This window comes from Ornithodoros turicata, chromosome 9, assembly GCF_037126465.1.
Source record: "Ornithodoros turicata isolate Travis chromosome 9, ASM3712646v1, whole genome shotgun sequence".
Taxonomy (NCBI): domain Eukaryota; kingdom Metazoa; phylum Arthropoda; class Arachnida; order Ixodida; family Argasidae; genus Ornithodoros; species Ornithodoros turicata.
In genome coordinates, this window is record NC_088209.1 from 33,535,641 (window position 1) to 33,560,968 (window position 25,328).

The 25,328-nt window shown below is 45.1% G+C and overlaps 1 protein-coding gene across 7 annotated transcripts in view; it reads left to right on the forward strand.

Moving 5' to 3' along the window:
- The window catches only part of LOC135368686 (GTPase-activating Rap/Ran-GAP domain-like protein 3), a 487,058-nt gene that overhangs the window by 389,652 nt on the left and 72,078 nt on the right, over positions 1-25,328 (forward strand). Inside the window, exon 1 of one of the 7 annotated variants that reach the window (XM_064602136.1) lies at positions 229-347. The exons of the other annotated variants lie outside the window; for them this stretch is intronic. Coding sequence (XP_064458206.1) covers positions 271-347 — 77 coding nt within the window. The 5' untranslated portion in view covers positions 229-270. Of the gene's footprint in view, positions 1-228; positions 348-25,328 lie in introns of those variants that run through there. 7 annotated transcript variants of the gene reach the window in all.

Here is a 25,328-nt window from a genome sequence, read left to right on the forward strand (position 1 = left end):
GACAAAGTCGGGAGGCACAGCTCAATAGCAAGCTCCCCTTTCCACATTAACTTCGTTTGAGCAGCATACTTGTTTGTCTCCTCGTACATTTTCTCCCCTGGATACCAACAATGCCCTCTGGGCACCGGTGGCAGATAAGACGCCGCGTCAGGTGTTATCTGACAAACCTTATCGAAGCCCATATAAAGCGCACCAGTAAGGACAACGTAACTTGTTCAATAACAGGAATCTAAAAGAGTGACGATCCCCTGACGTGTTTCATGTGTGCACATGGAGAATCGTACTCACTCCATTGCGTCAGAAATTTCGTTGATGCCACTACAAATCCTGCTGAAGGCACTTTATTGGTGAGTGCTCACGCTGCACTTCTTTCTCGTTCATCTTTTGTCACAAAGCTTATAGAGTTTACGTCAATTCTTAGTCACAGATGATTGCTGTTCTGGTGAACCGTAGCTACAGATTATGACTCGTCAGGTGAGCTATGCCGAACGGAGTGGTGCTATTTTTGATTCCTGAGCTGTTGATAATTTCTTGTTTCTATGTTTGCTTTTCTCTGTCATCGTCATCACTTCCGGTTTATTCTGTCCGTCATGAATTGTACAGTCATAAAAGTGGCGCCCTCATAACCCTGCATGTGTATTCGTGACTGAGATCATCTCCGCGATTCCGAGTGCGTTTCCTGGAACGATTCCAATTGTGACAAAGAAAGACGAAAGACGAAAGTATGCCCAGCGTAGACAGCTCGGACCACTGAGGTCCCGTAAAAATGTTGACCCTGGGCCCGCTTCTCAAGGTGACTTCATGTTTGTGAAACAATCGTCGTCCACTATAAGCTGAGCCCTGAATGAAAATCACGCGAGTCCTACGGTTTCTCTACCGCGAAACGATATGTCTATCGCGCACAAACTTCGTATAGATCAATGGAATGAAATAGGAACCAGTGGTCGGCATCCTGGGGTACGTACAATGTAGTAGTATATTTACTGCAGTTTACGGAGTGGAAGAACTTCAATACCCGTGTGTTTCATTTGGCCTAACTTGAGTATCAATAACCACGATATGATTGACCAGCCCCCGTGACTTCGCTCATGTCATTCTTGTACGTAGCACCATGAACCACAATAAAAATGAAAAAAGAAAAAAGAAAAGCTCCCGTGCACTCTAAGAAAACAAGGAGGAAAACGGGGAGTAATTGCAGCTTATACTCCCCCTGGACTGCAATTACTCCCCATTTTACTCCCCAAACCCGGCATTTAGTCCCGACATTTACTCCCCTGGACTGCAAATTGCCACTGAACTTCGCGAATTGTCTTCTGAATGCAACAGTCTACGTAAATATGTGCCCTTGGTCAGTCTGATGGCATAAGGCTGTATAACTCAGCCAACACAGCAATTTTCCAGCCACACAGAGTAAGAAACAGTTAGCGCATCTTTCTTCGCAAACTGCGCCCTATGTATGGCGCAAGATTTTATATAACTCGGTATACCACGGTTGACGGTTTGCTTCAACATATTTTCATGCATGCACACGAATTATGTACCTGGGACTCTCAAAACAGCGCGTTAAATGCAGTCTCTACTCTGTGACATTCATTTACTCCCATGCATTTACTCCCGAAAGGGACTATTTTTTGTGGCAATGCATTTAGTCCCCAAAAGGAGTAAAAGTACTCCTTTTTTTCTTTGAGTGTATGGCATCGTGGTTTAAGATGGCCTTTCTAGACGAATGTCGGTACAGGACGCGTACTAACCTCCCCTGCCTACCACTCCTTCCTGCTGTCCTCTCTCCGCCTGTCCTCGTTCGTACGCCGCTCACATCCACAGTTGCTTCGCGGCGCTAACACGTAATTTTAAGGAAGGAATGACTAAAATTTCAATCACTGCCGCGTGATGGACGTAGCTATCGGCCCGTTTGACACGCGTCTTGAATTAACATTTCGATAACGCACGTGAATCATCCCCGATAATCAGATAATGCCGATGGTGAAATGTTGGATGGATGCGGGGTGACTCACACACAATGGGATACAAGATTAGTAATTGTCTCTTCCGTGGACCTCTGAGGGATAATGAAACTTGCACTTTGAAACAACATCCTGATGCAATTGGTCTCGCCATGTTTCCATCCTTTCATAGAAGTGCGGCCCAAATCGCGTGACCGTGACATCGAAACTCGACAGGGAAGAATTTTCTTGGCCGTATCGCTGTCCAATGTGCTTTTCGATGTCTGCATCTTCAAAGCCGTAAATACGCAATATATAAATACGCAATATAAATATCGAATTCACGAGTGAAGTCGCGCCGTGGCTCCAGTGGTCCCTCAGTTCACTGTACGAACAATCCGTGTACACGTTTGCCTTGTGAGTTTTATACATTAGAACTACAGGTGTATTGCGTTGACTGTGGTCGACAGCCGAGACACTGTGTTGTGGCTTACGCAGTGTTTGACTCGATCTCGGCTTGACTGTGGCTTTTCATTTTCTTGCACCACTCCCCTTTTAGGAAAAAAGAAACAGCCCCGTAAACTTTGCTCTCACTGCGTTTTCTACAGGGAAAGAGCGATCTCATCACAGTTGCATCCCGCTCCCTCCAGGTGACCACCAGTGCAGAAACCGAAATAGGTCTACAGTGTTCAGTCCGGATCCGGTCACAGCGAAGCAACCCGTTGTCATGAGGTTTCTCGTGATCCTCAGAGTCACCCCGCAAAATATTTAAATTAGATTCGCAACCAACTACACACTTTCGCTGCCGCGACGTCATTGTCAGTAACTTCCGCTTCCTGTTCTGCCGGGCAAACAAGACGCCGATACGTGACGGAACTCGTTGGTTACGTTGCACCGTTGTCTCAAAACAGTCCTCAACCACTGCGATCTCGATGGGGGGTTCAAGCGCGAGAGCGAACACCACATACGAACAATGTCCGGTCGCGTAAACGACGTGACGTAATAATTAATAGCCCGCGAATCAGGATCTTGCTTTCGGCGGCTTTATCTGTGGAGGCGAACCGCAATCAGTCGCCGGTAGCCATAGAAAGCCTGTGTTTGAAGTCGTCTGCAGTGATTGACTGACATCCTGACTTGAAATGCTACGTGCGAAGGAGTGAGAGGAGGCATTAAGCAGGCCTTCCGTATCTTCTATAGGTGGCGCTGCGTGAGCTCATGCATACGTCACCGTATAACCGAAATCTGATGTGTTCGTCTTCCATGTTTAAAAAATTACAACCGACGCTCTCTGTTGGATGCAATTTAGCATTTGACATCTACACATAACTTACGGGCCCGATGCAAATAATCTTAAAAACTGTCGGCAGCTCCTTTTAGCATATAACGTACCCCTGTACGTAAAAATGCAGTGGCATCATCTTGGATTGCATTGCATTGGAAATGAAAGAAAAATATGGAGATGTTAGCCCGATCCAGTCAGGCCTGGCTACTCCAAAACGCGTTTGTGGGTGGGACAATAGAGAAAAAAAAAAGAGAAAAACAAACAAACGTTTTCCAAACGATTCTGAAGTCTGCACGGTTTCTAGGGTCAATATCCTTTTTTTCTTCTTTTTAAGACACTGTGTGGATACAAAGTGATGAAATCGGGCGTCCACCGCAACATTGCTTTACTTTGCTTTGCTTTGTTTGACAAACAGGCCACCCGATGATGTAGTCAGCACGGTGCCGTTTCTGTTCTCTCTTTTTTCCTCTCTCTCTCTCTCTCTCTATTTTTGAGGGCGTCTGCTTTACGAATCAATACGCGATCTGCCTAATATTCTTTGGCGCTGTGGCTTTCGCATGCATAATTTATATGAAAAGTGCACGACGCCGCCTCGTGTGTTGAATTTCCATATTCGTAACTGTCGATGTTTTCAACCGGCGTCCGCGTGGTACGGTCAAAACGAATTCCGCACGTATCCGTGCCCTCTGTATTGCGACTGCTGCGTGTAAAAATATGTGCAATCGCTTTGAAGTGTTGCTGACACGTTGGAATTCTCCATTGTCCGGGATAACGGAGGAAAGTATAACACAGACGCAAACATTTTGGACGGGTTAGACGATAACGATTTGACTGTTACTAACGTCATATGAAGTGGGTTTTCACGATAAATTCACTTTTCTTGAACTGTTTATATCTGTAAATGTCGAGAAAGCGCGACGTTCTTTCATAAAGCTGAGGCTATTTTCTTCATTGATTGATTAATTGATTGATATAAGAAAAAATGAGAAAATTGGCTCCATATACATGGAGACCAGCTGCTCGATGGCACGTGCTCACTTAAAGACACTACGGGTGTACGTATACACTTGACATAACACAAAAGAAAAATACGTATAGCGAAAAATGATGATGGGGAAATGGGAAGGGAGTAGAAAAGAGAGAAAGAAAAAGACAGGGGGAAACAAACAGAAACAATTGGTTCTTTGCTGTCTATATACAGAATTTGACTTTCTTACTTCAGAACTGGCTTTTGTTGTGCAAAACGTTGATCGTATCTACTATGTGTTACCAACCGAACGGTGAAAATTGCGGACAAGTGCCAGGTTCGACCAGCAGGAAATAAATGAATACACGCTGCAACACATTGGCAGATTGCCACTCACGACTCATTGACACGCTGGCTTGATACTCGGACAGTTTACGTTGTTGCTTTATTTTTACGAGAACTACGAGGGTGCCCTATGAGTGTAAAATGGGTATACATGACGAACACACGCTAAAAACACCCTATGAAAGCGCTGACTGCGGGTGTCTGAATTCCCACGATTGTTCCAGTGGATTACGATGCACCAGTTCACCTGTGCTGCCCTTCTTACACGCTATTTCCCTGGTAATTTGGTACCAATTCGCCGGTAGCACCTAAATACGTATCCTATAATCACTGGCATCCACATACAGGTTTTGGAGAGGTAACGTGTTGGTTTGCCTTGGGGTAGTGGGCCGCACCTCAAGTGGCGAATTTCCCCATTCATTGTCATTAACTTATTTGTTGTTGTTGTTGTTGTTGCCGATCTCAAGATCGTTCGATCCCGACTGAGGAGATTTCCTTTCGCACCTCAGGAACCCCAGGTGGTCTGATATAGCACGTCGCGTGTAATTCTGCTCCAATTATTATTAGTATATCTCCCCATATGTTGCGGAAAAACCCCAAGGTGTTTTTTCGATATAACACCCCTTTGTGAAAGGGTGTCCACATGAGCACCCTTGTGTAGGGCGTTCACGAATACCCCCGAAAGTGTATATCATGGGAAAGTTTATGGTGTAAAACTCCTATCGAAAAGCGAAAAGACGTAAGCCTTCACAGTATAGGGCCGCAGGACACTCTTTTTTCATTAAGACAAAGAAAACGTTTTTCGAATCTGTTCTTGTTTTTCTTTGTTTCGCCAACAGTTCAGTAATGAAGTTGTGATCCTATCCAGAATCTTTTCAGTATCGCAGTTGAAACCCCATAAGCGGGATCCTATCAACGCTTCTCTGCGCATTCGTATATGAACAAGAAGGAAAGTGCAGTGAAACAAGCATGCGTGACTCGTTAACGGAACGGCGGCTTTCTGCGTTATCGCATTGCAAGTTGATTCTGTTAGCGCTTTTGTTCGCATGGAAAGCGGGTGGGATATCATCTGACAGCAGAATAAAGTGCCTGCCTCGATATAGGCGGGAAGGTTTTTGCATCGCAGCCAGCAGCTACAGAAAGCGAACGTGAAAAATTTAATTACGCGGCTGAGGAAAGTTCCTCTAATTTCGTTGAGCACTCGGTTTGTGTTTTTTTTTTTTTTTTTCGAGTGTGTTGTACGGCGTCTGTGATTTTCAGCCAATCAAGATGCTCCAAACGGAAAGTTTGCCTTATCCCACGACGCAACATTTCGTGCGAAACGGTTTCTATATACACTGCTATGCGGGGGACGGAGAAAGAAGGGTTGTGTCTGCCCTTATGAAAGAGTGAGTGCATCGTATACGCTGGAGCCTTTGCGTACGTAAGGGATAGTGTGATAGTTCTGCGGAGTGCGCGAATCACTCTTTATGTTTTGCGCGTGCGCAGACCCACCACGCTATTCCTTGCGTACGCAACGGCGCTAGCGTGGTGTACTACAACAACTCACTATTGCTGTTCGCGCACGTGTGCGTCACATGAGTGCGTCACGCAGAATACAAATGCGTATATTCTTTCTCCTTTCTTTTTTTAAGGAATAGTAAGTCTGCCGGTACATGATAAACTAAACTAAAACTCTCAATGACGTCACCTGTTCTGTTCGAGGTGCGAAGTGGCGTGACGATTTATAACGCGAAACAAAATATATATTTCTTTAGTCGTTAGTGGCACTTTAATCTCGGCCTATATGTGGTGTTCGGTGTTTGTGTTTACCGTGTGGTTCTTCCAGAATGAGTTATTGTAATCTATTCTCTGTTCAACGAAAGAAAGAAAGAAAAAAAATCGTTGCACGGGTTCCAAGTTAATGGAGAGTTATAGGGCATCGTACGCTATCGCATTTGCGTACGTAAGGGATCGGCGCACGCGCAAAACACAGAGATCTTCGCGCATTGCGCAGAACTGTCACGCTATCCCTTACGTAAGCAAATGTCATAGCGTACGTAAGCGATAGCGTTGGTGGTTCTTCCCACGGGCAGAACATGAGAGTTGACGTTAGGTAGCGCTGTAAGGAGCTGACGTAAGTGTCCAACACCACGTCCTGTTATACTTTCAAATACGAGTACGGTACAGACAAAAAAGAAAAAGAGAAAGGGGAGATATTTTTTTTTTACGGTTACGTTCAAGAGCGCTCAAATCCCGGTTTGAAGTAACTGTTTCTTTTCTTTTTGTGTGTATTTATACGATGTCCGTTGCAGACTTTCTGATCAATATTATTTATATACAGTCAACCCTCGATCTATAAGCGGTTAACGATCGTGGAAAAATCGTTCATAAATGGAGGTTTGGAATGAGGTAGGGAAGTGTCTTGTCCCAGTGGGCACCGTTCATAAAACGAGAAAATTTGTAATTCGAGGGTCGGCTTTATTTTATATTTTTATATTTATATACCCCCAGGGCCGTTAAGCATTATGGGGGTGGGGGGAAGTCGGTTTATGACGCAACCTGTGGGAACAGAAGTACGTGGGTAATAATGCGTAATAACACTAACTCACGGTCGATGATTGAGGTGAGAGAGTAGGAGAGAAGGTTCCATTGCCACAGACGCGCGAGGTAGGAAAAATTCTTGAAATGACACTCGTTGAACATCAAGGAACTCCTACTTTTTGTTGATTACAGTGCGATGGGTGAGAGGTGTGAAGGCAGAGTGTGTGTATTGTCATCAAGCAGGAGAGCTACCTATGGAAGTAGTCCCCTTTGGACAGACACTAACTTTACGTTACACTCCTACAAGCTAGATAACAAGGCAGAGTACTTAGCCACACGGGAAAGCAAAATTACATTATCGTCTAGTGGCATTCAAGTCTCGAATTATATTACTGACGAAGCTCGTGCCTCACGTCATTTTCTAATTCCGTTAAACACTATGATGTCGATGCGGCCCACTCACTAACTAAAGTATAAGTAATAATATATATATATAATCTATGAATAACATGGTCAGTTAACGTATTTGCGAGCCGGATTTTAATGTTCATGTTACGTTTCTTTTATCTGAATTTTTTATTTGTGTAATAGCAAGCCGGCGTCAGCCTGGTTGACATTTTCCTCTTTTTTTTTCTGTTAAACATTATTGCCCCCCCCCCCCCCCCGGTTCGAGAAAACTCAAATTTATCACATCGCATTGTGCTGTGCAGTAGAAAGCGGTTTTATGCACACTAAAATTGTCACTGTCAGTAGAATACCAGCATTGAGTCAATGTCGGGCAAGCGATAACATCTTCATCAGTACAGCGTCCTTAGAGCTCTCTAATACGGGCTGTTCCCGTATTTACAATACGAGAAGGTAATAAACGGAAGCTACTCTCCGCTCGATACAGCCGTAAAATCGATCGCATTTCGTTCGGTTCAAATTCTAGCCCCGTATATCAGTAGCACCATCTCAGACTTACCAGCGCCCAAACCTTTTTTTATCTTCTTTCACAGACATCCAGCTATCTATCCACAACAAAATCCTGCGCCACTGAGTTTCTGTCACATGTCAGAACCAAGCATGAACAGCGAAAAAGAAAATTTAAAAAAATCCATAACAGCCGACAATTCGTCTTATTCAAAATAAGGCATGCTTTCTTTATACTTTTAATTTTATGATCGACATCGTGCGGGGCATCATAATAAAAACTAACTCTACCGCTATCATCCGAGATATGGTGACACCGTGACGCATTTTTAGGAACGTCAGTTGACGCCGAGATGCAGCTGGTGTTTCTCCTTTCTAAACTTTAGTGTCTCGTCTATTTGAAGAGGAAGTCCCGCAAAGAAGAAATGCGCGTCGGTTATGTACAGACATGGGATGACAGTTTGTGCGGCTCATCCTTATTTGTTCTTGGTGTTGCACCTTTTTATATTGATTGCACATCATAAAGGCTGTCTTGCCTGACGTCGCTCATTTATCGTTCTTGATCCCGCAGGAGAAGGGACACGATGTTCCGCTCTAAGGCCGTTCTTTGGCCAATTTCCGCCTCCTTTTGTCGTCGCGGCCTTTGTCTCTGACACGTATGAGGTTATTGCATGACCGCTTGAAAGGATGCGTCTGGTGCCTATTGATTTCCGATATTGCGAGCTAACGAAATTGGTGATGGCTTGTCATTGCGCGAAACGCGATTGATTCTCTGTCCAATCGAATCTTCTTCTTTTTTTTTGGGGGGGGGGGGGTGCAATGTTTGCTGGTTTTGCGACACCGCGTCATTGTGTGCAGAGGCAAGGCAAGCGAGAGTACAACTGTCGCGCGTTCGATTGACGCACAGGAGATGCGCTAGAGGTTATTCCGTTATTGTCGTTCTTATTGAGCATTCGAACGTTTTACTGATAATTATGATGACGGTGATGAAGGTGATGATGATGATGGTGGTGGTGGTGGTGACGACGACAAGAAGAAATGGGGACGTGGTGAAAGGGCTCGCCGTTGTCGGCCTCACAGAGGTGGGCAACGTCACGACTGACGCCCTGGGGGAATGTGCGTGCTGGGCCGACTTCTAAGGGAACTGTGCCGACATGTGTCTGAAAGCCCGCCTTCGGCCCGTGAGTCGCCACGAGCTCTCGCGCGAGCCTATCAGAGCGCCTTTGGAGCGCGCGTACTTTAAATAAATTTTAAATATAACGGTAATGATCCCTAAGTGAAAGTTGAAGCAGGTTGAAGATCTCGAACACATCCTCCTCCATTGCCCGCACTACCAACCTTTCACAGCCACACACTTTCAGTGTCTCTAAATCGGCTGTACTCGCGCCCTTTCACCGTCTCAAAATTGCTTGGTCGATGGCCAAATCCAGCCAATCCAAGTCATGCCATCTCATTCTTCAGTGCCCCACTCTCACCCTCAACGCATCAACCTCATTTGTTTTTTAAGTCTTTTTTTTTTCTTCTTCTTTAATCCATCTCATCCTTCTTTCACCGTTGTTACTTTATCCTACCTTTATTTCCTAATTCCTTTTTCTCTTTTTATTTATTTTATTCTCCTTTTATTTATTATTACTTTTTTTGCGGAAAAGCAAGCCAACGTCCCGTTTGGCTGACATTTCCTCCCTTTTTTTTCCTTTGTTCTAATATATCCCCCAGCCAATCCATCATGCTCTGTATTTTTTCCCCTTCAACTTCTTTTGTTCGCGGCTTAGCACAGCCAGCAGAGAACAGCTTAATTGTTTCTAAAACGACTTCTACACGGCTCATTTAACTTCATTATCTTATATGTTTTTTTTGTGTTTTTTTTTTGCCTCGGTTCCCATCCACCCGATGGAAATGAATAAGTAAAGAAATGTTCCACGTGTAATGGGGTAGGGTACTGCTCTCCAGCGGTGAATTACCCCGTGCCATAACCATGATTTATCTGTTGCTATTTTGTTCCAGCCGACCAACGCCCTGCCGTAAAAGCATTTCTGAGCTTTTTGGACACCGCAGGACTTTCCCACTGTGAGGCGACTGAATACCGCCACATTACCGCCAGCAATGGGGTGGAATATCGCCCCTGGCTATGAAACTCCCCATTCATCATCATTAAAATGGAGTCTTTATATATATATATATATTATATATATATATTTATATATATATACAGGGAACCATCTACAACGGTAAATGGCAAGTGCGCATCACCTTTGGTGTTTACAGATTCGTGCAGCTTACGTAATAATCGCCCGGCTTAATGAACTCTCCTGAAGGAAAATACATATAATCATACATATAATTCGATCCCCAGAAAAACTTGGATTCACAATAAGTACGTACACGATCTCTATTGGATCTTGCGATCTAGCCACGACCGCATACCATATTCAATCTCGAACGTGATACGCTTCAACTCTCTGTAGAACATGCGGGTTGCTTTGGTCGCGCTCAGTATGCTGTTTCAAACCAACGTGCACATAAGCTTGCATATTCTTTAGCGAATATGCAGTTAAACATTGCAAGATATCATCTATACTTTGATCTGTTTCATCGCTAGGCGGCGCAACGTATCATAAGGATGTGGGGTGGAGTCACCCTTTGTAGAAGCGAATGCCGCAAAGCCGCCATGTTGACGCCCACGCTTACCGTGCATGAATGCTGTGTACTGTTTTCACCAACTCTTTCAAACCTCCTCTGCTACGTATTTACTCAACTCCAAAATGGAGTGTGTCGCTAAGCGTGTAGCTATATACATTTTCGTGAGCGCATCGCGAGCTATGCGTGGGAGTCAAGATGGCGGAAATTAGTAGCAGACGACGCGGTTGTCTTCACCCTATACAGAGGGAGTTCGTATTGAGACACCCTATGAGGATGTATCCAGCCCACAACCTGTATTAGATTATAACGACCATGTCGTAAAGAGCAACTCACATGCAGAATCCGTCCGCACGACCCGTTTGGTGCGCCATGCATCGGCACGCTAGACCTTTTTCCTGATTGGAGATGGAAAATTCGAATTTTGAACGCGAAGAAGTCGCAGAAGCGGTAGCAGACGACACATAGACGACAGCAGACGATAGCGCAGACGACACACAGTGGTAGCAGACGACAGCAACGGGAGGCGCATTTCGAAACATCGAAACCCATTAAGACGCGTGAAATGATGATATAATCAATGTACTATTTTTGCAAGAACCCATGTCTCACCCGATACACACCGATTGTATGAAAATTCTAAAGTAAGCTTGAGTATATATAGCAATTCAAGAATTAATGATCAAACGGGCAGATGGCTAGCGCCACCTCTAGCCTCGACATTGATGCCTCTTCAACACCATCGCTGACACAAGCGAAAGCTCTCTCGTAACGCACTCCTTACGAGAGTTTCAAGACAACATTAACGCAGATTGACGAAGGCAACCTCGTAAATAACGGTAACGGAAGTAACAAGGGCGTGACGAATGTTTTTTTTTTTTTTCTTCTCAGTTTTATACGTATGTACTGTTAGTGTCGGCATTTATATATATATATATAAACGTATTACGATCCGTTAAAATAAGATGCTTTCAGAAATGACTGATGCCACCTCGAAATGTGGGGCAAAAAAAGTCTTATAGCATTCGTTTCGTATAGACGGGCAGACGTTGGGGTAACAATTTTTTTAAAACGAAAAAGCGGCTGAAAGTTGTTACGGAGAAATTCAGTAAAGATTGTGGAAATATATATTCCACAGCACTGTTTACACTGTTACACGGTTCACAGTGTTTTAAAGTTGTGTTTTAAAGCGTGGAATGCACTCGACAGTGGCTGCCGCGGTGAAAAAGTTTTACAGAATTATATAAACTTTTGTTTGTACCGGTCTGCATTTTGTCCCATATGGACGACTAGGAGCTATACACTCTAAAATGATGGTGGTGGTGGTGGTGACGAGACCGGCTTTCCGTTGTAAGTGAACTTCATAGCACGCTCCTAGCCAACCGTCATTGCGAGTGACAATGTTCTTTCCCTTGATTTGATGAAGACGGGGGGGGGGGGGGAGGGGGGGGGGGCGTACGTAATTTTTGTGGCAATTACGCACGATTACGGCAATTATGGCAAATACGTACGATACGATAAACGTGTATACGTACACGATTTCCAGCATTGCAGCATTCGAACGACATCCTCTGCCGCTTTCAGGTTTACATTAGTATATTACTACGCATACCACTTCGCGACAACTGCTACGTGCGATTTTTGAATCTTGAGAGTCCAGCCCATCAAGAAACAGTTAAACTGAGGTTATCGTCGCTATTTTTCTGTTCCTGTAGCGCGCAGAGAAACGCTTCGATGTTGCTACATAGCGAAGCTCTCAGCATAGCGTTGCCGGACCAATTTTCCTGTCCACTGGACGATAAAGGTATGCGAGCAACGTTCGAGTGTCGTATCATCGATCTTGCGCGATTACTGTCCGGCTAATTGCCACCTACGACCGCATATCTAGTTGCATTACCTCGCTATAGTCAAACATTGATCGCTTTGTGGAAGTGCCTTATTAAAAATTTAGTCAGACGTAACATCGCGCTCCTCTTTCTAATGAGCCTCATTTAGAGAAGGAACACAACACCTATGAGGTGTGAGTATACGAGGACACGATTCGCAGTGACGTAGTGGCTAGCGTGCTGGCCATGTCACGTCGAGACTGAGAGGTATCTGAGTTCGAACCCCGGTGCGGGCTGTGCTGTCTGGGCTCTACGTTTGCTCACTCATGCGCGCTCACTCTCTGCTCAACTCTCCCTTTGCTCTGTCATGCTCGCTCACTCTCCTCTCAGCTCTTGCTCATTCATGCTCGCTCACTCTCCTCTCAGCTCTTGCTCATTCATGCTCGCTCACTCCCCTCTCAGCTCTTGCTCACTCATGTTCGCTCACTCCCCTCTCAGCTCTCCGTTTGCTCACTCATGTTCGCTCACTCCCCTCTCAGCTCTCAGTTTGCTCACTCATGTTCGCTTACTTCCCTCTAAGCTCTCCGGTTGCTCACTCATGCTCACTCACTCCATTCTCAGCTCTTGCTCACTCATGCTCACTCACTCCCTTCTCAGCTCTCAGTTTGCTCACTCATGCTCAGTTGATTCGCCACACTGAGCACGAGGGAGCACGGATGAGTCAGTTTTGCCGAGGTATGGTCACAGGACGTGACCGCCCTTCTTGCTAAGGGTAAACATAAACACTTCCACTTAAGTAAGAGGAACCTGCACAGCAAATGCATGAACAACTTTACCACGAGGAGGCCTGATCAGATGATATTCACAAAACCTCGTCATCTTCATTACACACAGAAAAATAACCGCTCGAGAAAGAACCGTTTGAAGTTATTCCGCTTGCCCGTATTTTTCACCTTCAAAAGTAGGAGATCCTTAGCCATTTCTTCATTCTCGAATAGGGAAGGTTCAGAGAAAGGTTCTTGCACCATGAAGAACTCTCGAGGACCGGTTATTTTTCTGTGTGATAGGAAGCTCCCCGGACTTTTTCTGTGTATGCGTTCAGGAACGGAACACAGTTCTCGTGTCGCGACTCTGTGCAACCCAAGATGTTTGTTTGTTTCTTCTTTTTCTTTTCCTCTCCTTTCCTTCCTTTTCTTTCCCTTTTCTTCTCTTCCCCTTCCTTTTTTTTGGAATAGCAAGCCGACCTCCGTCTGGCTGACCTTTCCTTTTCTCTTTTTTCTTTCTTAATAAACGCATCCCCCCCCCCCCACCAACAAAAAAAAATGTTACTTGCGCTCCACCTTCTTTTATCGTATTATTTTTACCATCATATGTGTTTTACTGTTACGCAATATGGCGCACTGATTCGAAATTAATCTGCGAACGACACGTGACCGTCGATAAAGACCGTCGATGAGGCACAAACACTGTGGCAACGTCCCCGCTAGAAGCCGCACCGCAGGCATTTCTATCCTTTATTTGTCTTCTGTACGGAAGAGTTCATTTAATTACGGAAACTCTCCGCCACAACGCTAAGTCTTTCCGAGGACTTTGCCGAAAATCCATTTTTCCTTTGAAGGGCCAGACTGGATAAACCGTTCACCCCGTCCTCCGCCTGAGGGGATCGATTTTCCGCGGGGCTCAGCGCTGAAGGGGTTGCTGCTCCTTATCCTTACGATCCCTGGTCCCAGGACCTGCCTTCCCTTGCGTCTTCGTTCCCTTCTTTTGGAGCTGGGCTTCGACGCTGCGGTATCTCTGTTCTCCCTTAGCGATAAGTCCGTGTGTTCGGGATTGGGTCGATTGCGATAGAAACTGTCCTTCCCTGATATACAACGAGAGATACGAGAAATGTGTGGGGAGAAGTTGAGATAACGACTGATTTTTATACCCAAGAAAGTAACATGGTCCGTATGTGTTACAACATGATCACTTAATATGAAGCTGGGCATCGTCAGTATTTTCTTTTGAGGACTGTGAAATACGATTAACTCAATTTTCTCACTGTTACAAGTCTTACTTGTCTTACTATTGTTAGTGCACCAGTTCGCTACATTGACTAGGTCGGCTGTAAGTGATGCAATGATTCAATATGTTTTTGAGATAAGTAAATCATGGCGTCATCAGCATACAGAATGCATTTTGAGTGACAGACGGATATAGGGAGATAATTTTTGTAGGTTAGATATAATGGGGGACCTAAGATAAGGGACTTTGATAAAACTTGACTTCGACTAAAAGAAACTTTGTACTTCAACATTGAAACTGACTTTGACTTAAAACTGACTTTGACTAAAAGGGACTTTGATTAGTCGTTGCAGAAGGAGATACATGATTATTAATGTTTACAACCTGAGAGCGGTTCGAGAGATTCCCCTGTTACGTATTACGTAATGCTTTCTTTCGTATCGCAGATAGACGTATTGGTCTGCTGGATTAACGTTCATATGTAAAATACATGTGTCTGTTATTCCGCGTCGTCAGCTGTACTTCTACATCACTAGGATCATTCCCGTCGTCGCAACCGCAGGCAGCACCGTACATGCATGTACTTCCAATGTCGCTCTTTGTGGATCTAAATGTAAACAAAGGGGCACTGTACAAAGCATGATGGCCTCAACAATCATGTGACGTATGTGCACGCGACCGCTATTTTCTTTTCATTTTCACGCCTCGACTTATCATTTTCTCTACTTCACTGGATGTTTCAGAAAGATGCGAAGAAACAGCAAAGTCTCCGTATGTGTCCGTGAAGTGCATCAACACCTCTCTCGTTTCACAGTGCAGCATGTAGTTTCCTCCTTACCTCTGTGGACACTCCCACAGGCAATCGCGACCTCTGTCCCCGGGATCAAAAACAAGAAAAAAGGAAGCCCCAGTTTCTGTTTTGAGGCAAGCTACACTAGAAATGATGGACGCGGTATACACAACTCATTCTGCTGTCTTCACCGACGGGCCTTCCACTCAAGAAGGTTCATCCTCCGCTTTCGTCGTACCAGAGGATCATGATTAAAAGCGTTAGAACGCCATTGCCGGGGAGCTAAAAAGACAGACACAGACATATTGCAGTGCAATGTGTCTGTGTCTGTCTTTTTAGCTCCCCGGCACTGGGGTTTTAACGCTTTTAATCATGATTCTAGAAAACCGAACAGCCCAATTTTTAACCCTTTTTGTACCAGAGGAGTCCCTGTCTTGCGGGTATAAGCTTTCGCACCGCACGTCATCCACCTGTGCGGAGCTCTACGCTATTCTCTTTTTCACGAAAAGCTATTGGAGCGTCACTTTCAACCCCGCACCTGGGTGATCTATACGGATTCCAAAGCAGCCCTATACACTGTATCGCAAGCAGGGGCATTCGAGGCTCCTTGGCAGCCGTCGCTACACTGACATACTGCAACTTTGCACGTGCAACTAAAAGAGACTTCACCCGTCTCCTTATTCAAGGCCGGCTACTGCCTCTGAACTGCATGCAAACTTTCGTATATTTTCCATCTCAATCAGCCTTCAGCATTTATCAGCAGAATGAATGCCCTCTTTTTCTAGAAGTGCTGTCTGACACGTTGAAGCTCCGCCTAACCCAATCCTATACTGTCCAGCTATCTCCACTTGCGTTCCCGATCATTAACCATCCCATTAACCTTTCGTGCCCGTTACTTCGCCCGTCTGTGCACCTGCTGCCAGCGTCGCGTGCCTTCGTCACCTGACGAATAGGAAACATTTGTTCAGCTGCGTGCATCGCTTCGACAAGCAGTCGCCCACAAAGAAATGACTGCCAGCGCCTCCCTCGGGAGGAGATAAAATTAGGGACCGGCCAATCGATGATAGCTCATTGGCACAATGAGTAGCCCACACTGCTGGGCTGGACTCGTGAACTGCATGTGACGTTGTACTACATAGTGTCTCTTTTTTTCTTCCTTTCTTTTTCCTTTCTTTCATTCTTTTTCTTTTCCGTTTTTTTTTTTGTCTTTTTCCTTGCTCCCCTTCTTTTTTTGGAATAGCAAGCCGCCGCTTTGCCTGGCTAACCTTTCCTGTCCTTTTTTTCGTTCTTAATAAACATGTACCCACCCATCTCCACACTGCTCGGTAAAGTTTTGTTGGGGGGAGGGGGGGGGGAGTGTTTGCGGCACTACCACGAAATAAAACATATAAAATAAGAATTCAGGGCGAGAGCGACAACCATGTCTTCGATTTTTTTGTGGGAATTGTCTTGTACCCGCATACCGCATTGTATTATTTGTTCTTTTTTCATTTACAATACAGGCGGCTGCCCCGATTTCGGTGGTATCTGTGTTATGTGGCATACAGGGAAATTAAAAGCGACTCACAAGTCAACTGATAATCCTCTTAATGAATCTATAGAATAGTGAACACTAATTAACGCGTCCTGGAGTGTAGCCACTCTCGAGTGCTTTTGGACTGACATCTCCACTTTCTGTCTGTCTGTCTGTCTTTCTGTCTTTCTTTCTTTCTTTCCTTCCTTCCTTCTTTCCTTCCTTCTCTCTCTCTCTTTCTTTCTTTCTTTCTTTTTTCAATCAATCAATTCATAAAATAGTCGGCTTCACTCGGCGCCTTATCTCTAAAATATCTTGACGGCGGCCCGGGGAGCTGTTTCGCGACCAGTAAGTAATACGGATCCTCCTAAGGGGGGCAAACATTGCACGAAGTAGACTCAAGGTTCCACAGTTAGCGTCACAGACCCGAACACAGTTCGAAGAGCACGAACGACTTCAATTCCCAAAATGCGCACAGTCTGTCGGTTGCCGAAAGTCAATTAAGGGCGTGCGTCCTTGTCTCTCTCTCTCTCTCTCTCTCTTTCTCTGTCGAGCACTCTTGCGCCATTGGGAACCCGTCTTTGAGTTTTAACGGCAACGACTGCACAGCGGCAACTTGTGACGCCTGTACATTTCATTCTTCTTTGAGCGTGCGCAAATATCTGTTGAAGTCACTGCACCTTACGAAATCAGCACCGTCGAGAAAACCAAAACAAAAGGCTGCATAGGAGACATAATATGAATCTACATACTAACTTGCTAGGTGTGTACCTGCTTCATTTATTACATCATGGGCAACAGGTGCCTCGAAGACGATGCTGCGGATAAACTTGGTATGGCTGTGCGAGTAGTAACTATAGTTACTCTAGGCGATATAGTAACGACAAACTAACTAACTATAGTAAGTATACTATAGACGAATAGTTACATATTCGAGGGAAATGCGAAGCGAATAATTGTGTAACCAAAGGGAATACAAAGTGAATAGTAATAATAGTTACAAACAACCGAACCGAACAACTGAAATAAGTCGTGACTATGACATAGGGTGATTCACTGCTGGAGATCAGTACACTACCCCATTACACGCGAAAAACATTAGATGTGAGATATGAGAATGAAGTGTCAAAAACAAAAATCGAGGCTTCGGCGTTTACGTAGAAATTATGGCCAACAATCATTCTCGTACAGTCTAGCATTTATCTTAAATAGATTCTTTGAAATGGCATGGATTGTGATAACGTGTTTTTTTATGAGCAGAGCGTATGATAACCGGGCGTTGTTTCTTGTTTCTTCTTTCTTATTGTGCTAGTTCCAAGTGTAAACTTTGGGGATGGGACTTGTCAAGCTGTCCTACAGCTTTTTTTTCATCATAACATCGTAAAGATGAAATACAATTGAATTGAATTGCACAAGCACAACAATTGAGCTTTCCTCCACTGGCTGCGCTACGTCACAGGACATATGCAGCAATTCTACGGATATGCAGCATGTGTCATACTGCCCCACACTGTAAATGTCCGTAATACATGCGCACCGATGTTCGTATAAAGCAACACCATTGGTTCAATTCGAAATTCGAATACAGATTTCGATATTCGTTTCTGTATCTGAATATTCGCACAGCCCTATTAATATTACGTAAAAACCGTACAACACACTGAGGTAAGAAGGGCAAGGTGCATCTGACAGTGGGAATAATCCGGGGTAGTTGGTATAGGTTCGTGATGGCGAATAGCAGCAAGAAGACAAGGGCATAGGCAGAAGTAGACGGGACGACTGCGGACTCTCAAATGATGTGGGCTCTGCAGCATGATGAGAACATACACAGTCTCAGATCTGACAATGGGCATAGGAAATTCATAGTCTCTGATAATGCAAATACCTGACTGAAGTGGACCTAATGTAGAGTAACTCAACAAAATTATTCGGCGCAGCATGATCTTTGATATCCTTGCGCCAGTAAAGTCAAATCAAATCAAATCAAAATCAAATGAGGTTTAATCAGAAAAAACAGCATCTTAAAGGAACAATTCGGGGTAGTTGGAATATGTATTTGGTTGGTATAGGTATTTTAAGATGCTGTTTTCTTTCATTAAACCTCAGTTGAGACTCTGCAGTTGTCCTGTCTACCTCTACCTATGTCCTTGTCTTCTTGCTGCTATTCGCCATCATGCATCTGACAACAACAACAACTAAAAAGTGCATATAATTGATCCAGGGAAGGAAAAACGAACCGAAAAGAGGGTGTACGTGTGCTGTCAACAAAACGCTCATGCAATCGTGCCATCGCATGAAATCTCTCCCAACGGCTGTAATAACTGTGACGAAACGTTATTAATTTCAGCGCCGCGCCGAGATATGGCTATAGCGGCCAAGCCAGGCGCGACAGCCTCGCAAATCGGGCACGGAGTGGAATGCGATATCTGAGGTATAGCAGCGGGGAAGTGTCAACGGTGCCGCAAACCAGCTGTCTCTGTTATTCGACGCGCTCCACGTTTCTGCTCGCTCCGACACTCTATCAGCGCTATCTTGGTTTCGTTTCTGTTTAACTGTCCTTCCTTATATTGAGATACACGATTAGATGCCTCGACGGCGGGTATGCTTTGGAGAAGGCTCGCGTTTATGGGCGACGTCTTGCTGCAAAGGATTCGTGGGCGTGTCACGTCTTTCGTTCTTTCTTTCTTTTCTCTTTCTTCTTTTTTTTTTTTTTTTTGGCGATCAAAGTGGCGCGCGGATTGGATTCACTGCGAATGCTTTTCTGTGCACGTCGATGGGTACTTATCCTCTTCAGTACACTGTTAAAACAGGTGGTGGTGGTGATGGTGATAGGGCTTGCCGTTGTCGGCCTCACGTATGTGGGCAACGTCACGACTCACGCCCTGGGGAAATGTGCGTCCTGGGCCGACTTCACAGAATTCACCACATAGCACGCTCCTAGCCAACCGTCATTCCGAATGACATCATTATGTGTCCTTATCTACGGAAAATGGGAGGAGGCGCCTATCTCGGACAAATTATGCTTGTCCCAGATAGGCTCCTCCCCCTGTTTTGAACAAATCATGACACAGAATGATATCATATCGGTATGGTGGTTGGCTAAGAGCGTGCTATGTGGTGAAGTTCTACTTTAACAGTGTAGGATCTCTCTCCCAACACACGTGTAAGCCATTGGTGTGTTGTCGATAGACGACCCGCACCCCAACGTCATTGATTACGTAACGCCGCCGCGCAAAGCATGCTGGTGGACACTATCAGCTTTATCAGCCGACGCGGTTTTCTTGCTTCTTGCCCACCACAGCAAAATATAAGCTCGAACTGGTCTTCTCCAGACGTCACATGTTTGTAAACAGAGGGTCGTCTATGGCGAATGCTACTGCGTCTCGAATATGTCATGCGCTATAATAATGGGAATTATACTTTAAATCGTCATTGGCTTGGATATCTGGATCTGGAGGCAGTTCCATATAGGACATGTCATCGGCTTTGTGGTTATGATTTTGGTATCGGCGCGCACCGGGATGAGCACGTTTGCACGCCACTTTGTGTAATCACAGAATGAAACGAATTCCCCTGCTTTAGACGCCCAAGCAGCAAAATATATTGGTCCAATATTGGCCATATGTAGGCAATACTGGTCCAAGATTGATGATATTGGCTATATATCGGCAATACTGGTCCAAGATTGATAATATTGGCTATATATCGGCAATACTGGTCCAAGATTGATAATATTGGCTATATATCGGCAATACTGATCCAATATTGGGCCGGTATTGCCAGTGTTCAGCCGATAATGGGCCAAGATGTGCTGCTTGGGACATGCTCTTCGCTTAAGGACGGTTTCACACGGGCGTATTTTTCATCCATGTTTTTAACGGAGCCTAAACTTGACCCATTGGAACCTACAGAGCTCGATTGCCTTTATTGTTCTATTCTTGAAGTCGACGGACGACACAAACTGTCGTATATGAAACCGGCCTAAGCGGCATCTTCGGTATCATCGCGTAGTCCATAGCACACCGTTTCCTGTTCTGTTCCAGCAAGTAATTACCGTTGGAAACGTTGTCTCTTTTCTTCCTCCGTAGTCAATTAAGCTACCATTCCTCTTGGGAATAATATCAGGTTCCCGCAATTTCGTGTCGCGTTCCCCGTGTGACGCACATGATGCACGGCGCGCGCAGTGGCCGCACCGCTGAAAAGAACGGATGTGCGAGCTCGTGCGTGCTCCAGTCTCGGAGCCCGTTGCGTGCCCGGAATCTGCAGGCGAGGCTGGTGTCCAGTCGAAGCTCTTGCAGCTGTTCCCACACTTCTAAATTGGGTGCGCACTCCATGGAGCGAGCACTCGAGTACATGCTAACGCTATATAGGCAGCAACCAGGCGGTCTCCATATCGCATTCTGCTCCCCGCTCTGTGTGTCTACAAAAGAAACATTAATAATGTTGGCAGCCTCTCAGACTATATATTCGCTTTCGCTGGCGGGGAGTCCAGCATCACACGTGCCGCCATGTTCTGCTTTGGGGCCGAGTTCTTTGTCGCGATCAAAGCCGCGCAAGGAGTCCTACTTTTTTTCCTTTTTTTTTCTTGCGCGGTCGTCACTTCGACTTGCGCGTATATGTAATATGTATGTACAGAGTGAATTTCGCAATCATTCGACATTTCGACCACGTCGCAAATGTACAAGATGGGGTCTGCTCGAAGCGGCTCCGGAATGGTTCTATCGTTGCCCGTATTTTGAGTTTCAGTTTCAGTTTGAGCTTATTGACTGACAAAGGTATAAAAACGCATACATGTAGGGCGAGAAAAAAAGCTGTTGCAAGCAGCAGCTTGACTAGCCTCGCTTTCAATATAATCTGGCAACAAAAACAGCAGCTTACGTATAGTGCAACAAAATCTTCGGATACGCTGAATCGCTTGATACCGTACGCTCACAGCTGCCAATGGGAAGGTACTGGAAAGTTGCAGTCGCTCCGCTCTCGTAAGAAACGCCTCGTCGAATAAAGCGAGTCTTAGGAATCCTTATGATTTGCATCTGGCACTAATAAATTAGGTGCTGTGGTAAATTTCCTCACTCATCGTCATGACATGTAGTTGTTAGTTCTTGTTGCCTGGTACTTATATTGTTACACTATTTTATGCGTCACGCGAAAGCATGACACGCGTATTATTTTTTAGTTCAATCCACGACGTGCACCAAATTTCAAGCTTCTTGTCGTGCTCCACTATGCTGCGAATGCATCGATCGAAGCCAAAGCTTCTGCATTTGAAAAAAAGTACCAGGTGTAACTCGTTCCATAATGCTCCGTATACTTTTTTACCGCATACGCCTTTGCCCTCATACTCTCTCTTCGAGACAGAATACTCAATAATGGAAGGGCTGCCTTCCTTAATAAGGCATGCGTAAATGCATTGAATGGCTAATGCCTCTGCAACGTCAGATACGTCCGACGTCGCTCCCGTTCTAAATAATGAAGTGCCTATCCGTCTTGTGACCCTGTGCTAGGCGGAACCCTGTCGCACGAATGTACCCTCGCCCACATTGCTTCTGTTAACGGGTTTCTTGACGATGGTGAGATGACTGTGCCTTATTTTGTCGGGAAGCCGGTTGCAATGAACGACAGCATGTTGAGAGCCAGTATACACGCTGAGCCGCACGAACGCTCGGAATTATTTAGTGAACTGCTCCTACACAAGGGGAAACAAACGTTCAATAATGTTCCTCGGAAGGCAGGAGGAAATTAGTAGGCATCCGTAGAAAGACACAAAAGTAACAAAGCCATAAGCCTATCAGAGATGATGATGATGGTGATCATCATCATCATCATCATAAGAGAAAATGTGGAGATTTGAGCCTTTAACGGGCAGCTCGACAATTTTGTTCAGCATGTTCAAAACCGTCGTTCTCTGAGAAGGAGAGAGTGCCGACAGCTATATATAGCTGTCGGCACTCTCTCCTTGCCTGTGGGAGTGTCCACGGAGGTAAGGAGGAAACTACATGCTGCACTGTGAAAAGGTGGTAACTTCTATAATTACCACCTACACTCTTAAAAATGAACTTCACCGCAGAGCACGCTCCTATAGCAAACCATCATCTCGAATGGTATCGTTATCTACGCCGATTTGTTAAAAACTGGAGGCGTACGCCTTTTTTTATGACACTTATGCCGTTCATAATTGTCACAAAAAAGGCGTACGCCTCCCGTTTTCAACAAATCGGGGCAGATAATGGTATCATTCAAAATGATGATGGCTAAATGCGTGTGCACTTAAGTTGACTCGAAGTTAAGTTCGCCGATACAGACTGGACCGTTTTAAATTCGCGAACCGCAACATTAGGGGGATATGTATAGTTACAGCTAAATGCAGTCGGAGTTGGCAGCACTGAACAGCCAGCCTGGCTAACCTTTCCTTTTATTTTTTTTAATAAACATATCCTCCCGGCCTTTGTGTGTTCCTAGTACACTCGGACTGTGGGACACCCAGGTAAAGGGATTGGATTGGGGTTCGGGACTGTGGTAAAATATTTCCGGAACATAGAACACTGAACCATAGCGGTGTCCTATTGAAATCTTGCACGCCCATGTGCTGCTTTAACCATTTCATAATCATATTTCATCGGTTTATTCGTTATGCTTTCGTTACATCATAATCAACCCCATCAACCCAATTGATGGTCTGTGTTATTAACTACCCCTTAGTGGTACAAGTGAGCTAAGTGAGCTGGAGTATATAGCCGGCTTCGTCACACTTCCAGCTTATGTCGACGCTTGCGGAGCCACAATCGCTCTTAACTCAAATCCAATCCAATCCAATCCAATCCAATCAGCAATCGACTGTGGAAGTTGTGATCAGTCGCACCGTTCCATCGGTCAAAGCTAGATCTTTATTCCTGCATCGACTCGCATATTAAGCGCAAAGCACTTACCATTCCCTATTACCTATCCCGTGGCGTAGTGGTTAGGCGTGGTTAGTGCTTACCACGCCGAGACTCGGAGGTGACGCAGGATCGAATCCCCGCACCGGCTGCGCTGTCTGGGGGTTTTTCCTGCATTTTTCGGCAGACTTCCCCTACGAATGTCGGCACAGTTCCCCTTGAAGTCGGCCCAGGACGAATACTAACCCCCCCTTTCTTGTCACCGCACTCCTTCCTGCTGTCTTCTCTCTGAACGCCGCTCATAGCCACAGTTGCTTCGCGGCCCTAACACGAAATTTAAAGTAAAAACAAACAGCCTCCGCTCTCGTATTACTATTTAGCAGGTGTAATTTTCCTCTTTCCTCGACGCCGTCAGAGTTTTAAACCCGCCAAAATATTTACGTTCTTTACGCGGTCTTTATCCATCGCATTCGACTCTCATTTTCTGAGAGAATTGCTAAATGCAAACGAGCTCGTGACTAGAATACATGATGGCTTGTAAACCCCCCCCCCCCCCCCCCGAGACTAGACGCGAACAGACAAAGTCTCAAACTTTGGGACTTCGTCTGTGTGTACGTCTGTTCTCCTCATCACTATAGTTTAGGCGTTTCACCCTCATGTCCTCTTTTGTATTATTTTTGTTGCTATTAGTCGCAGGAGTGCCTCAGCTGCATAATTTCTCTGCCCTGTCCTTTCACCGACTCTGTCTTTTGTCCGGTATGTCGCTGACGAAAAGTGGTCAATGTTTAGAAGGAGGTTCCTTTTCTTCTTCCATATTATTTGATTGCTTTCAATCCTCGTTGCGTTTCGCCATCTGTTTTAATGTCTTTTTTTTTTCTACTGTCCGTCTGTCTATGGAAGCAGAGGCGGTTGATATTAATGCTCTCCTATGGGGCCAACAAGAAGCGCCGCTCCCTGACAGACAAGCCGCATCAGCTTTTTCGGGTTATTTATAGACGTTCAAGACAGTGTTCCTTTGGCCCTTTTACTTTTCTAACGGCGCACGCCCTCTTACTGTCTTTTCGTGGGAGTTTGAAGACGTGCTTTGCTCAGAAATCTGAGATGCGGGCGGTGGTTTTCAAGGACAGCGTTCAACTGTCTTTTTTGTGTGGTTTAGGATATATATATGTGTGTGGAAGGGAAAAGGCACGGACAACAGATTAGCGTGGCGCACTTGTACCGATTATGACGTCATGTACCAAACCTATTTAAGCAATCTGTAACCGCTGTGCAGCTTTTGTCCTGATGAAGACTGTGTCACTGTCGAAATGTCGACACTCTTTCATTTAACTTTTAATTTCTCCCTATAAAATAAACTAGTGTTCCTAATAACTTCCCTAAAATCTGTTGTCCGCGCCTTTTTCCTTCCACAACTGTAAAACCTCGTGGCCGTTTGATTTTTGTTTTCTTTTTGTACTTTCCTGGACCTATATATATATAACATTCACGCACTGGTTCAAGCTGGGTTTTAGCTTGCATGCGTGGGGCATACAGTGGTATGTATGTGGGGACTGTGGAGGGACAACCTAATTTACAAAAGGAGGACTAATTGCTGAGGCGAGTACCACCGAGGGGAAACGAACACCTCGAGGCTAGAAGTCCCTTCGTGGTGGCTGCCTCAGCAATTTTATTTCTGTTTGTAGCTAGGTCAAAGCCATGGTAGGTTCGACAC